General features: G+C 36.6%; 1 protein-coding gene across 2 annotated transcripts in view; it reads right to left on the reverse strand.

The window, feature by feature from the left end:
* The window catches only part of DDX25 (DEAD-box helicase 25), a 41,200-nt gene that overhangs the window by 19,524 nt on the left and 7,075 nt on the right, over positions 1 to 14,601 (reverse strand). For both annotated transcript variants that reach the window (XM_074216386.1, XM_074216385.1), the window contains 4 exons: positions 14,008 to 14,100; positions 13,816 to 13,918; positions 10,388 to 10,502; positions 9,866 to 10,043 (listed from right to left, as the gene is read on the reverse strand). In XM_074216386.1, coding sequence (XP_074072487.1) covers positions 9,866 to 10,043; positions 10,388 to 10,502; positions 13,816 to 13,918; positions 14,008 to 14,100 — 489 coding nt within the window. The remainder of the gene's footprint in view (positions 1 to 9,865; positions 10,044 to 10,387; positions 10,503 to 13,815; positions 13,919 to 14,007; positions 14,101 to 14,601) is intronic.

The raw sequence follows: 14,601 nt of genomic DNA on the forward strand, positions 1-14,601 counted from the left end.
ATCATTTTATTAAGGAGAAATATAATAATGAGACAACCTACCAAAACCTATGGGATGCAGCAAAATAAGTAGTCAGAGGAAAATTTTTATCTCTAAATGCTTCTATCAACAAAATAGAGAAAAAAGCAGACTAATCCCTCTGCCTCTGTTCTCTGAATCCAACGGAGCCAAGCTCTTCCAGAAATTCAACATGTCAATTTTGAAGATCATTGCAAGAGAGATCTTTTGACTCTCGTGGAAACCCCACCGTTGAAGTTGATCTCTGCACTTCAAAAGTTCTTTTCAGAGCTGTTGTGTCCAGTGGGGCTTCTACTGACATCCATGAAGCCCTGGAGCTCTGAGACAATAAGACCCACTATATGGGGAAAGGTATCACAAAAGCGGTTGAACACATCAATAAAACTATTGCCCTGAACCTGATTAGGAAGAAACTGAATGTTGTGGAGCAGGAGAAGACTGACAAATTGATGACAGAGATGGATGACTGAGAATAAATCTAAATTTGGAGCAAATGCCATATTGGGAGTCTCTGGCTGTTGGTAAGGCTGGGGCTGCTGAGAAAGGTGTCTCGTTGTTCCGCCATATTGCTGATCTTTTTTTTTAATTTAAATTTATTTTTATTAAAGATATTGAGTTTTACATTTTCCCCCCAATCTTGCTCCCCCCCCCCAGAATGCACTCTGTCAGTCTTTACTTTGTTTCCATGTTGTACCTTGATCCAAATTGGGTGTGATGAGAGAGAAATCATATCCTTAAAGAGAAGTCTAAGAGGTAACAAGATCAGACAATAAGCTATCTGTTTTTTTCTAAATTAAAGGGAATAGTCCTTGCACTTTGTTCAAACTCCACAGCTCCTTATCTGGATACAGATGGCACTCTCCTTTGCAAACAGCCCAAAATTGTTCCTGATGGTTGCACTGATGGAATGAGCAAGTCCTTCAAGCTTGAACATCACTCCCATGTTGCTGTTAGGGTGTACAGTGTTTTTCTGGTTCTGCTCATCTCACTCAGCATCAGTTCATGCAAATCCCTCCAGGTTTCCCCGAAATCCCATCCCTCCTGGTTTCTAATAGAACAATAGTGTTCCATGGCATACATATACCACAGTTTGCTAAGCCATTCCCCAATTGAAGGACATTTACTGGATTTCCAATTCTTTGCCACCACAAACAGGGCTGCTATAAATATTTTTGTACAAGTAATGTTTTTAACCTTTTTCCTCATCTCTTCAGGGTATAGACCCAGTAGTGGTATTACTGGGTCAAAGGGTATGCACATTTTTGTTGCCCTTTGGGCATAGTTCCAAATAGCTCTCCAGAAAGGTTGGATGAGTTTACAGCTCCACCAACAGTGTAATAGTGTCCCAGATTTCCCACATCCCTTCCAACAATGATCATTATCCTTCCTGGTCATACTGGCCAATCTGAGAGATGTGAGGTGGGTACCTCAGGGAAGCTTTAATTTGCATTTCTCTAATAATTAATGATTTAGAGCATTTTTTCATATGGCTATGGATTAATTTGATTTCATCTATAAATTGCCTTTGCATATCCTTTGACCATTTGTCAATTGGGGAATGGCCTTTTGTTTTAAAAATATGACTCAGTTCTCTGTATATTTTAGAAACGAGTCCCTTGTCAGAATCATTAGTTGTAAAGATTGTTTCCCAATTTACATTTCTTTTGATCTTAGTTACATTGGTTTTATCTGTGCAAAAGCTTTTTAATTTAATGTAATTGAAATCATCTAATTGGTTTTTGGTGATGTTCTCCACCTCTTCCTTAGTCATAAACTGTTCCCCTTTCCATAGATCTGACAGGTAGACTAGTCCTTGATCTTCTAATTTGCTTATAGTATTGTTTTTTATGTCTATGTCCTGTAACCATTTGGATCTTATCTTGGTAAAGGGTGTTAGATGTTGGTCTAATCTAAGTTTCTTCCATACTAACTTCCAATTTTCCCAGCAATTTTTATCAAAGAGGGAGTTTTTATCCCAATGGCCAGACTCTTTGGGTTTATCAAACAGCAGATTACTATAATCATCTCCTGCTTTTACACCTAGTCTATTCCACTGGTCCATCACTCTACTTCTTAGCCAATACCAAACAGTTTTGATGACTGATGCTTTATAATATAATTTTAGATCTGGTAGGGCTAAGCCACCTTCTTTTGCACTTTTTTTCATTAAGCTCCTGGCAATTTTTGACTTTTTATTTCTCCATATGAATTTATTTAAATTTTTTCTAACTCATTAAAGTAATTTTTTGGAATTTTGATTGGTAGGGCACCATATTGCTGATCTTGCGGGCAATGAAGTCATCCTGCCAGTTCTAGCCTTCAGTATGATCAATGGTGGCTCCCATGCTGGTAATAAGCTAGCAATGCAGGAGTTCATGATCCTCCCTGTTGGAGCATCAAACTTCAAGGAGGCCATGTGCATTGGAGTTGAGGTCTGCCACAACCTGAAGAATGTGATTAAGAAATATGGACAGGATGCCAACAATGTAGGAGATGAAGGTGGCTTTGCTCCTAACATCCTGGAGAATAAAGAAGCTCTGGAGCTCATGAAGGAAGCGATTGGCAAGGCTGGCTATACTGACAAGGTTGTAATTGGCATGGATGTTGCTGCCTCTGAATTCTTCTGGTCAGGAAATATGACTTGGACTTCAAGTCTCCTGATGATCCCAATAGATATATCTCACCTGCTGAGCTTGGGGACCTTTACAAGAGCTTCATCAGGGACTATCCAGTGTTGTCTATTGAAGATCCCTTTGAACAGGATGATTGGGCAGCTTGGAAGAATTTTACTGAAACTACAGGCATCCAGGTTGTAGGGGATGATCTCACAGTGACCAAATCCCAAGGGCAACGGAAAGGTTGTGAATGAGAAAGCTTGCAACCGTTTCCTGCTCAAAATGAACCAGATTGGCTCCATGACCGAATCTCCAGGCATGCAAGCTGGCCCAGTCCAATGGGTGGGGAGCAATGGTTTCCCATTGTTCTGGGGAGAATGAAGATACCTGCATTGCAGACCTGGTGGTGGGTCTCTGCACTAGGCAGATCGAGACTAGAGCCCCCTGCTGATATGAGCATCTGGTCAAGTATAACCAACTTCTCAGAACTGAGGAAGAACTGGGCATCAAGGTTAAATTCGCTGGAATGATCTTCAGGCCAAGTAAGCTCCATGACCATGAAGCCTCAGAGCTAGTAGGCGACAGTCACCTCTGCAGAAGTCCTCCAAAGAATGGGCAGCACCAAGTAGTAGACCAATTTTGTTTTGGGGATGGGGGCTCTGCTACTTAACTCCACCCCCTCTCTTCCACTTTTCTGTCTTGTTCTCACTGCTTCTTTCAAACTGTTTTATCAGAGATAGTACCTGATCATTTGGTCCTTTATTGGAAGACCTTATCATGTGACTATGCTAGAATGATTTGTTCTCCTCCACCCCCTGCCTCCAGTATTGATGTGTAGAGTCATATACATATGATGCAGCCCCAACAAGCCCACAGGCCAGATCCTTTAGTCACTTCTATGTGCAAAATAAAAGTATTCAGTTAAAAAAAAAAAAGAAAGAAAAGAAAGAAAGAAAAAAGCAGACCAATGAATTGAATATTCAGTTTAAAAAACTGGCAAAATAAATTAAAAATCCCCAATTAAGCACCAAGTTGGAAATCCTAAAAATTAAATATCAGATTAAAAAATTAATTAGGAAAATATTGAATAATTAAATAAAATTAGGAGTTTGTTTTATAAAAAATAAAACAGACAAATCATTGGTTAATATGATTAAAAAGAGAAAAAAATTAAATCACAGTATCAAAAATGAAACAGGTGAACATATCACTAATGAAGATGAAACTAAAGTTATTATTAGAAGTTGTTTTGCTCAGTTATGTGCCAAAAAATTAAAAAAATAAATGAAATAGAAGAATGCTTATAAAAATATGAACTTCCAGGTGGCTAGGTGGTGCAGCAGATAGAGCACCAGCCTTGGAGTCAGGAGTACCTGAGTTCAAATCCGGCCTCAGTCACTTAATAATTACCTAGCTGTGTGGCCCTGGGCAAGCCACTTAACCCCACTGCCTTGCAAAAATCTAAAAATAAACAAACAAACAAACAAGCAAATAGGGACAAAAAAATGAACTTCCTAGATTAATGAGGAAACAGACTATCTAAATAAACCTATTTTAGAAAACACTGATTATCAATAAGTTTCCTAAGAAAAAAGCACCAGGCCAGACAGATTTATAAGTGAATTCTACCAAATATTTAAAGATTAACTAATTCTAATACTAAATTATTTAGCAATAATAGGCAAAGGAATCCAACCAAACTCCTTTTGTGAAACAAACATGGTGCTGATACCTAAACCAGGAAGAGCAAAAAATAGAGAAAGAAAATTATAGACCAATTTCACTAATTAATATTGATGCAAAAATCCTACATAAAATACTTGCTAGGAAAGTACAACAATATATCACAAAAGATCATACACTGTTTATACCAGAAATTCAAGGATAGTTTAACATAAGGAAAACCATTAATATGATTAATTATATCAATAACAAAAGTAACAAAAATAATGATTGTATCAAGAGATGCAGAAAATGTTTCTGTTAAATATAATACAATCCTATTCAAAAACACTTAATAGCCTAGGTATAAATAATGATAAGCATCTACCCAAAACCAACAGCAAGCATTATTTGTAATGGTGACAAGCTAGAAACTTATCCAGTAAGATTAGGAGTGAAGCAAGGATGCCTATTATCACCATTGTTACTTAATATTGTATTAGAAATGCTAGCAATAGGGGCGGCTAGGTGGCATAGTGGATAGATAAAGCACCAGCTCTGGAGTCAGGAGTACCTGGGTTCAAATCCGGTCTCAGACACTTAATAATTACCTAGCTGTGTGGCCTTGGGCAAGCCACTTAATCCCGTTTGCCTTGCAAAAACTTTAAAAAAACAACAACAAAAAAAACCAAGGGTAAAAAAAAAGAAATAATAGCAATAGCAAAAAAAAAAAGAGAAGAAAAAGGAAATCTAAGGAATCGATTTTTGCAAAATATTATGATATACTTTTACAAACTTAAGAGATTCAACTAAATAGCTAATTGAAAAAATTAAGAATTTTAGTAAAGTAGCAGGAAATAAAATAAATCCACATATATCATCAGCATTTCTACACATCAACAACAAAACCCTTCAGAAAAGATAATAAGATATACCCCACTAAAAAAAGCACAAAATACCTGGGATTATATCTGACAAAACAAATTCAGAATTTCATAAACATAATTATAAACATTTTTAAAGAAATAAATTCAGATTCAAATAACTGGAAAAATAGTAATTGTTCATGGGAGGGCACAGACAATATAATTTAAAAAATGACAACTCTACCTAAATGAATCTACTAGTCAATGCCGTCCCAATTAAATTATCAAAAAAATATTTTATTGAACTAGGAAAAAAAATAAAAATTCATCTAAAAATGGTCAAAATATAAAAGGAATAGGAAAAAATAAAGTAGATTTAGCAGTATCAAATCTTAAACTATATTATAAGATAATAATTATTAAAATCATCTGAATCTGACAAAGAAATACATAGATGGATTGGTAGAACAGAATAAATATATAAAACATGATAACATGATTATAGTAACCTTATGTTGGACATAATTAAAGATTTAAACTTATAGAATAAGGATTTACTATATGGGAAAATAGGGAAGCAATCTGGCAGGAATTGAACATAGACCAAGATTTCATACCATTAACCAAGATAAGATCAAAATGGATACATAAAGGGAACTACAAGGTAATTAGAAAAAACATAGTACAGATTACTTAAGGGAGAAGAATTTAGGAATAAATGAGACACAGAACACTGTGAGATGTAAAATGGATAATTTTGATTATATTAAAAAGTTTTTGTACAAATAAAATCAATACAGTCAAGATGAGAAAAAAAGCAGAAAATTAAAAAATCTACAGACAGCTTCTCAGATAAAGGCCTCATATCTCAAATATACAGAAAACTGTCAAATTTATAAGCATATGAATCTTGAATCATTCTCCAATTAACAAATGGTCAAAGGATATAAGCAGGCAGTTTTTTTTTGATGAAGAAATCAAAGTTGTATATAGATATATGAAAAAATGGTCTAAAAAATCATTTGTGATTAGAGAAATGCAACTAAAACAAATCTGAGAAACCATCTTATACCCATCAGATTGGCTAAAATGAAAGAAGAGGAAAAAGACAAATATTGGAGGGGATGTGGAAAAATTAGGAACTGATCCAACCATTCTGAAGAGCAATCTGGAATTATGTCCAAAGAATTATAAAACTAAGTTATATTATACTTTGGCTCAGTAATAGCACTATTAGGTTTGTCTCCCAAGGTGATAAGGGGGAAAAAAACCTTATATGTTCTAAAATGTTTATAGCAGCTCTCTTTGAAGTTGAGGGAATATCCATCAATTTGAGAATAAAGAAAATGTGGTATATGATTGTGATGGAATACTATTGTGCTGTAAGAAATAATGAGTAGGGGCAGCTAGGTGGCACAGTGGATACAGCACTGGCCCTGGAGTCAGGAGTACCTGAGTTCAAATCCAGCCTCAAACAATAAGTACCTAGCTGTGTGGCCTTGGGCAAGCCACTTAACCCCATTTGCCTTGCAAAATATATATATATATATATATATATATATATATACACACACACACACACACACACACACACACACACACACACACACATATATAAATAATGAGTAGAGGGCAGGTAGGTGATGTGGGTGATAGTCAGAGGACTTGAGTTCAAATCCAGATTCAGACACTTAATTATTACCTAGCTGTATGACCTTGGGAAAGTCAGTTAACCCCAATGCCTTGCAAAAGAACCCAAAATTTTTAAATAAAAAAAAAGAAATAATGAATAGGTTGATAGAAAAACATGGAAAGACTTGCATGAAACAATGAAGAATGAAATGAGCACTGTCAGTGCAACAATCTCAAGCAATTTTGGGCTGTCTGCAAAGGAGAGTGCTATCTGTGTCCAGATAAGGAGCTGTGGAGTTTGAACAAAGTTCAAGGACTATTCCCTTTAATTTAAAAAAACCCAGATATCTTATTGTCTGATCTTGTTACCTCTTAGAATTCTTGTCTCTTCTCTAAGGATATGATTTCTCTCTCATCACACCCAATTTGGATTAAGGTATAACATGGAAACAAAGTAAAGACTGACAGATTGCTTTCCGTGGGGTGGGGTGGGGGAGGGAAGTAAGATTGGGGGGAAAATTGTAAAACTCAAATAATATCTTCAATAAAATTAATTAAAAAAAGAATGAAATGAGCAGAAACAAGAGAACATGGCATATGGTAACAGCAATATTGTTTGAAGAATAAATGTGGGGGCAGCTAGGTGGCGCAGTGGATAGAGCACTGGAGTCAGGAGTACCTGAGTTCAAATGCGGTCTCAGACACTTAATAATTACCTTAGCTGTGTGGCCTTGGGCAAGCCACTTAACCCCATTTGCCTTGCAAAAAAAAAAAAAAAGAATAAATGTGAATGACTAAGTTAATCTGAGTATTATAAATACTTGAAACAACTACATAGGATCTATGAAAGAAGATGGTATTCACCCCTCTAGACAAAGAACTAATAAACAGAAATATATATAGTATGGATTTACATCTTTATCTCTCTCTCTCTCTCTTCGTAGTAAATGGTGGCCTTCTCTAGTGAGAAGTGGAAAGACAGAGAGGAAAAGAGTCAGAATTTTTTTAAAAAGAAAATATCAAGTCCATTTAGGAACCAGTCATAGAGACTGAGGTCTCTCTCCCAGGCAAGGTCATCTATTTTCTAGTGAAAGGAGAAGAAATATTTAAAGACCACATGTTTTGCTTCAAGATTATAGAATAATCACATAATATTGTCTTGACTATGGAACACAGATTTCATGAACTTTTCAGCTCCAAACTCTGATTCTCTCTGGTTCTGATGTTCCAACTGAAAAGGAAGTCAGCCTTTGAAGCCAAGTCAGTTTTGAAGGAAGAAGACAAGTTTAAAAAAGAGAGATGAGAAACTAAAATGATAATCAGATCTGAAGCAAAGTGAGAGACAATTTGGAAGATGAAAGACAAATACAAATTACTATTCCTAATCATAAGGACTATTGCCCTAAACAAACAATAGAAACAAGGCTAAAAGTCTCCTAAACAACAAAAATGGAAGTGACTAAAATGATTCTGGGGTACTACACTGGAAAACAGAGAAGCAAGAAAGATGTATTGATCTACTCCTCTTTTCAGGACTGCAAGTATATTGCATGAGATTTGGACAAGGATTAGGAGAAATGTTTTCTTGGAGAGTTTTTATTGTCAGTTTTTGGGAATAATTTAAAAAACTACACGCTATAACTTTTTCATTCTTGCTTCCTTCTTTCTTAAGAAGGATGAACAACATAGGAGGAAGGTTGGGGGGGGGGATTATAAGAATTAGAACTGTATATGAAGGAAAAGCTGCAGTAAAACTATTCCCTTTATTTTTGTTTTTTGACTCCGAGCTGTGATTCAGAATCACAGAATCTTAAGAGATAAAAGTAATCTTTAGAAATTTTGTAATTCAGGACTCAACATATTTGTTTTGGAAGCCAGGTACTTTTTTTAGTTTTCAAAGAAAGGAAGACAAAAGGAAAAAAAAGATATTATGTTACCATAGGATACGGGTCACCAATCTCAGATCAAGATCCAAAATTGAGTCACCTAGGGTCCTAAGAAGGATCTAGAGAAAACTTCTGAAAAGGCTTAGAGAAGTTCAGAACAAATGGGTACATCCTGGGCATTGTCCAGTCTCCTGAATAAATTTTTTTCATGTTACTGAGATGACAAAATAGTAACAAGCATGAAAAGGAAGAGCAGAACATATTTATATAGTTTCATGTAAAATTATATGGAAATATGTAGCTAATGAAATTGGTAGAAGCTATGGTCAGCTGGTATCTGAGATTTTTTTCAAGCCCCAATCTAATTTCCTCATGAAACAGAGATGAAACCAGAAGTAACAAAACTAATTAGGGGCATACCCCCAACTAGTACCCAAGTCTCCAGATGGTAAGTCCAATGCTCTTTCCAGGATTACATTTTCTCACCATATCACTTTTTCGATATGGAACTTGAATATAGGAAACTCCTGGAATATAAAGTCTACCATTCCAGATTTGCAACTCATATGTAATTTAATGGACTTAGAAATTTGATTAGAGCACCAAGAGGTTAAGTAGATTGCCAACTGGGACTCTGATATATAGTGTGTGTCAGAGAAATGACTGCTATACAGGTCTTCTTTACTTTAAAGTCAACCTTCTATTGATGTGGCCCCTCAGTTATCTGGTGTACTCTCATAATATCCTTTATAAAGTAGGTAGGTAGGTAGGCAGGCATCAAAATTCTCTGTTTGTATATTTGCCTAGGGAAATGAAGAAAACATGAACAAACTCAGCAGGAGAGCATGAATTCCCTGAATCTCCACTTGTGAATCCACTACAGCCCAAGCCTTTGCTGCCCCCATGTGTCAACACAGGCAAAACAGGAATAGACTGGCAAGACCTTTTTTCTAGATGAGACAAAATAAAATGAGGTATTTCAAGAGTCACAGGATTCTACAAAGCTCCTGGGAGGGAAAAAAACAAAAAACCAAAATGAAACCTGAGAATAATGAGATGATAAAGTGTTAATGGGAATGATAATGGGGAGAGGTGGGGAAAGATGAAGTCTATATAACAAGGCACAGCACGCACATTAGGTAACAGGAGAGAAGACATAGGAGGAGACACAAAACTCTGGCATTACCTCTGAATTCGAATGCTTTGGTCTGAGAATCCCTGAGTATCAATCATCACATCTGCTTCATCCAGGACAAATACACGAATCTTATTCAAATCTATCACTTTTCGTTTAAAACACCAATCTAGGACAGTCCCAGGAGTGCCAATTATAATTTGTTTGGTTATATCCATGCCTCTCGGAGCTAGAGGAAAAGATTAAATTTTCTCTTAGATGGAAAGTCTCATTTTTCGTAATATCTAACTGTTTAACTCAGACCACACAGCATTAGACTGCAACTGAATGAAATGAGTTCCAAAAATCTAAAAATTAAACAACACTGCCATTTTTGGCTTTGCAAATGTTCAAGATAAACTCCTGAAAACTCAGTTGGGCTAAAAATAAAAATCAAAAGAAAAGTGTGTGGGGTGTGATCCTACCACAGAGGGTTCTGAGCGTATTTTAGAAACTAGCCTAAATGGTATCAACTGTCTAGGAGCATCTGAAAGCACAATCAAGTGAGCCAAAACTTCTTTAGTTGGCACATACCTCGGTTTCCTCGAACAGCATACATCACTTCAACATCAATACAAAATTTTCCCATCTGCTCAACCACACGTCCAGTTTGCAGAGCCAATTCATAAGTTGGAGCTAAGCAGAGACACTTAAGGTAGAACAGGCAAAAAAATTATAAAAGCAAACTTTTTGACAGTCTGAGCTGCAGTGTGTATGGGGACTGGGAAAGAGGAATAGAAATGTCTAGTTGTAGAATTTGGGTTTAAAATATCAACCTGAATGCAAGATGTATTTCATATATTTTTTGGAAAAGTCACAAAAAGAAATATCCAACAATATAACTACTAGATACTGCTATATTTGTACACGAGGGTAGGGAATGCAAAGAAGAAATATTAGGAAGTCTTAATCTAAATCTAGATTCTTCTCACTTTTATCCATGGACTATTATCATCAAACTGATCTCCCAGCCTGGCCTTTTTTCTTTCCTAAATTTATCATTACCAACATCCCACTTCCAGTTTAATCTTTCCATTTTGCTGTTCTTTAACTCATTCTACTAGCCCAAAGTCTTGAATGGTTTCCAGATGCCAGGACAAAATCTGAACTCCTCAGATTGGCATTCAAGGCTCTTCCAAATGTAGATTTGATGTTAATTTTTACTAGTCTTCTATATATCGTCTCTAATATGTTCTGATGCTCATTGTTCCCATGCAAGACATTCAAATATCCATACACTATCACTCTGATAGTCCTCTTCCCTAGGTTGGATTCCTCCTTCTCTCTATATTTAACTTCTACTCTTACATCAAGGTCAAATTCAAGTTTCTTTGTTCCACTCAAAACTATTGTGATTCTGAGATTCTTTCTCAATCTCCCTAGTCCTGTAGCCCCTTGTATTTACATCACTTATTTAGTTCTTAGCTTTTGCTACCCTTTAAAATTGTTGATTTTTGTGTATTTATGCCCTATCTTCCCAACTATATTGTAAGCTTTGGAGGCTAGGAAAAGAATATTAGGCCTATTTTCCCAATGCTAACCATAATATCCTGCACCAACTAGGTCTAGGAGGAATGATGATGATGGTGGTAGAGAAAAATGGATGTGTAAATCCATAGCTGCTCTAGCCAGGGTATTATGATCCTAATACTGACTGTTTTAGAAAATAATGTACCATGTTGAAGAGATTGAAAAATATTTTATATTTGTATCTTAACTTTAATGCAATGAAACATATATTTATTAATTTGTCTACTATGTGAAATGTACTGGAGAGATAAAAACAACTCCTGCACTCAAGAAATCTGTGTTCTCCCAACAATAAGTACAATGTAATTTGAGGTAGGCCAGAGCAGTAAACACTGGAGGTGGAAAGGACTCTGAAAGGAATTCTGAAGAAGAGGACACCTAAACTAGGCCTTGAGAAGGATGCTGGGAGTCAGGGATCATGAAGGAGTGTATTTGAACAGCTGTGTGAATGTATAGAGACAGGCATTGAGATGTCAAATTTGGGGAATAGCTAGCAATCCTGTCCCATTAAACAGCAGAACACAAGGTTAAAAGATATATTGCAGTCATACTATAGGTGACCTTACATGTTAGGCTGGGGAGCTATTGGGAGGCCTGTGTCTGAGAAAGATTATTTTGACAATTGTGTGGATGAAATAGAGAGGTCAGACAGGAAGCAGGGATACTAATTAAGGAGGCTATTGCAATAGCACAAGCGAGACATGTTGAGGACCTGAAATGGGGTGATGACCATATTAATAGAAAAAGGGGATGAAGATAAGAGATTCTGTGGAGTTGAGTTGGCAGTACATGGTGACTTAATAGACATAAGATACAAAAGCATAGGGAAGAATCTAAAATGACTTTGAGGTTATCAACCTGGCAACTAGGAAAATAGATGCTCTCAGTAGAAACAAAGTCTAGAGGAAGAACACATTTGAATAGAGGAGCTAAACTGCTGGAATGCTGGAGCTGGAATGCTAATGAGACATTCAGGTGGCAATATCCAGTAGGCATATGACAATGTGGGGTTGGAATGCTATAAAGAGATTAATATTGTTGCTCCATTATTAGTTCTGTCATGCCCAACTCTTAGTGACTCTATTTGGGGTTTTCTTGGCAAGGGCACTGGAAGGAATAGTCATTTTCTTCTGTAGCTCATTTCATAGATGAGAAAAAACTGAGGCAAACAGGGTACAGTGACTTTCCCAGGATCACACAGCTATTAAGTGTCTGAGGCCAGATTTGATCTCAGAAAGATGAATCTTCTTAACTCCAAAGTCAGTATTTTATGTATTGTACCATTTACCTGCCCTAGAAATTAATACTGAATATATAGATTGAGGATTCATGTACACAGAGGTCATAAATGGGGCAGATGAGAAAAACCAAAGGAGAAAATGTAGAGAGAAAAGTAAAGAGGGTCAAAGGCAAAATCATGAAGAAAAATGATATTCCTGGGGCAGTAAAAAGATGATAAACTAGCAAAGAAAACTGAGGAATGGTCAGACAAGTAGCAGAAGTAGGAAATAGCAGAGCTCTGGACATCCTTTTGGTAGCTGTAAGAAGATGAAATGGAATGGGGAGAGATTTGAAGCTGGAAGACCAATTAGATGGCCAATAGAATGACCCAGATGAGAGTCTGAACCAAAAAAATGTTCATCTTCTGAACAGAAAGAAGAGTATTGGTGGCCTGAATCTTGGGGAGATGAAACTGGTAATTTTTCAACTGACTGGATATGTGAGCTGAGAAGACAGTGAGGAAGAAAGAACAATGCCAAGATTACCAACCTGGTAGGCTGGGGAAAATGGTGATGTCTTTGAAAGAAATAAGAAAGTTGGGGCAGCTAAGTGGCACAGTGGATAGAGCACCAGCCCTGGAGTCAGGAGGACCTGAGCTCAAATCTGGCCTCAGACACTTAATAATTACCTAGCTGTGTGACCTTGGGCAAGAAACTTAATCCTCCTGACTTAAAATAATAATAATAATAATAATAATAATAATAATAATAATAAAAAAAGAAATAGGAAAGTTGCATAGAAAGATAATTTGGTTTTTATTTGTTTGGGGTTTTTTTTGGCTAGGAACTCTGGACCTCTGACTCCAGAGCTGGTGCTCTATCCACTGTGCCACCTAGCTGCCCCAAGATAATTAGTTCTATTTTGGATGTTGAATTTAAGGTGTCTCTGGACATTCAGTTTGAAAAGCTCAATAGACAGTTGGGGATATGAGACTGAAACTTGGGAGAAAGATTGGCATTGGATATGAAGCTTTGAGAGCCAATTGCATTGAGATGGGAGTTGATGAAGTCACCAAGAACGACTACAGAGAGAGAAGAGAATGAATGACTTCAATTTGAGAAGGGGGAAGAGGTTTTTATATTTTTTTTCCCCAGGATGACCATTACAGATACTCCAAGAATTATGATTGTTCTATCTCACCTCTTTCTTACCTGTGGAAACCGCTCTGAAGCATTAACTCTGCTTAGCATTGCCAAGACAAAAGCAGCTGTTTTGCCTGTTCCAGACTGGCTCTGTGCTATGAGGTTCTGTGGTCTACAGGATAACAGGAAACCATTAATCTTGAAGCCAGTCTAAGAAATGAAAACATGCCAAGCCACTTTACTACAGCTGTTGGGACTTACGGGTGTGCCAGCATCATGGGAAGGGCCATCTCCTGGATTTTTGATGGTCTGTTGAATCCCATTGCATAAATCCCTTTCAGTAACTCTTCCTTTCTATTAAAAACAAATCAAAGACTTACTGAAGTCTGTGGCTAATAATACCTACATTAATGATTTGTAGGTATTCCCTACACTGGAATCAGGACAATCTCTATTCTTTCACAGAACCACCAGGGAGGAGTTGTCCATCATGTTTGAGGTCTTCTGTCACTGAATGGAGAAGAGGGGAGCACATGGTCTACTCCCCTGATATTCCTCATTTTTACATGACCATGTAGGACTTCAAAAATACACACCTCAACAATAAATAATGCTGCTGAGTAATTTTTATGGCCATGGACTCTAACTTGTCTTCAAGAGTATTTAATATAAATTTCTTGATGATACGATTATAGTCTGATGCAGAGGACCAGAATACTTGCACTTTCTTAATTACTCACTTGGATTAGTGAAAACCAATTTTGAATCTGAGAGAAGTTTCCTTACCTACCATTCAGCAGACCCCATGAGCAAGGAAATGAAAACTCATTTTATTTACTTGTTTTAAGTTAGCCA

This window comes from Macrotis lagotis, chromosome 1, assembly GCF_037893015.1.
Source record: "Macrotis lagotis isolate mMagLag1 chromosome 1, bilby.v1.9.chrom.fasta, whole genome shotgun sequence".
Classification (NCBI taxonomy): Eukaryota; Metazoa; Chordata; class Mammalia; order Peramelemorphia; family Peramelidae; genus Macrotis; species Macrotis lagotis.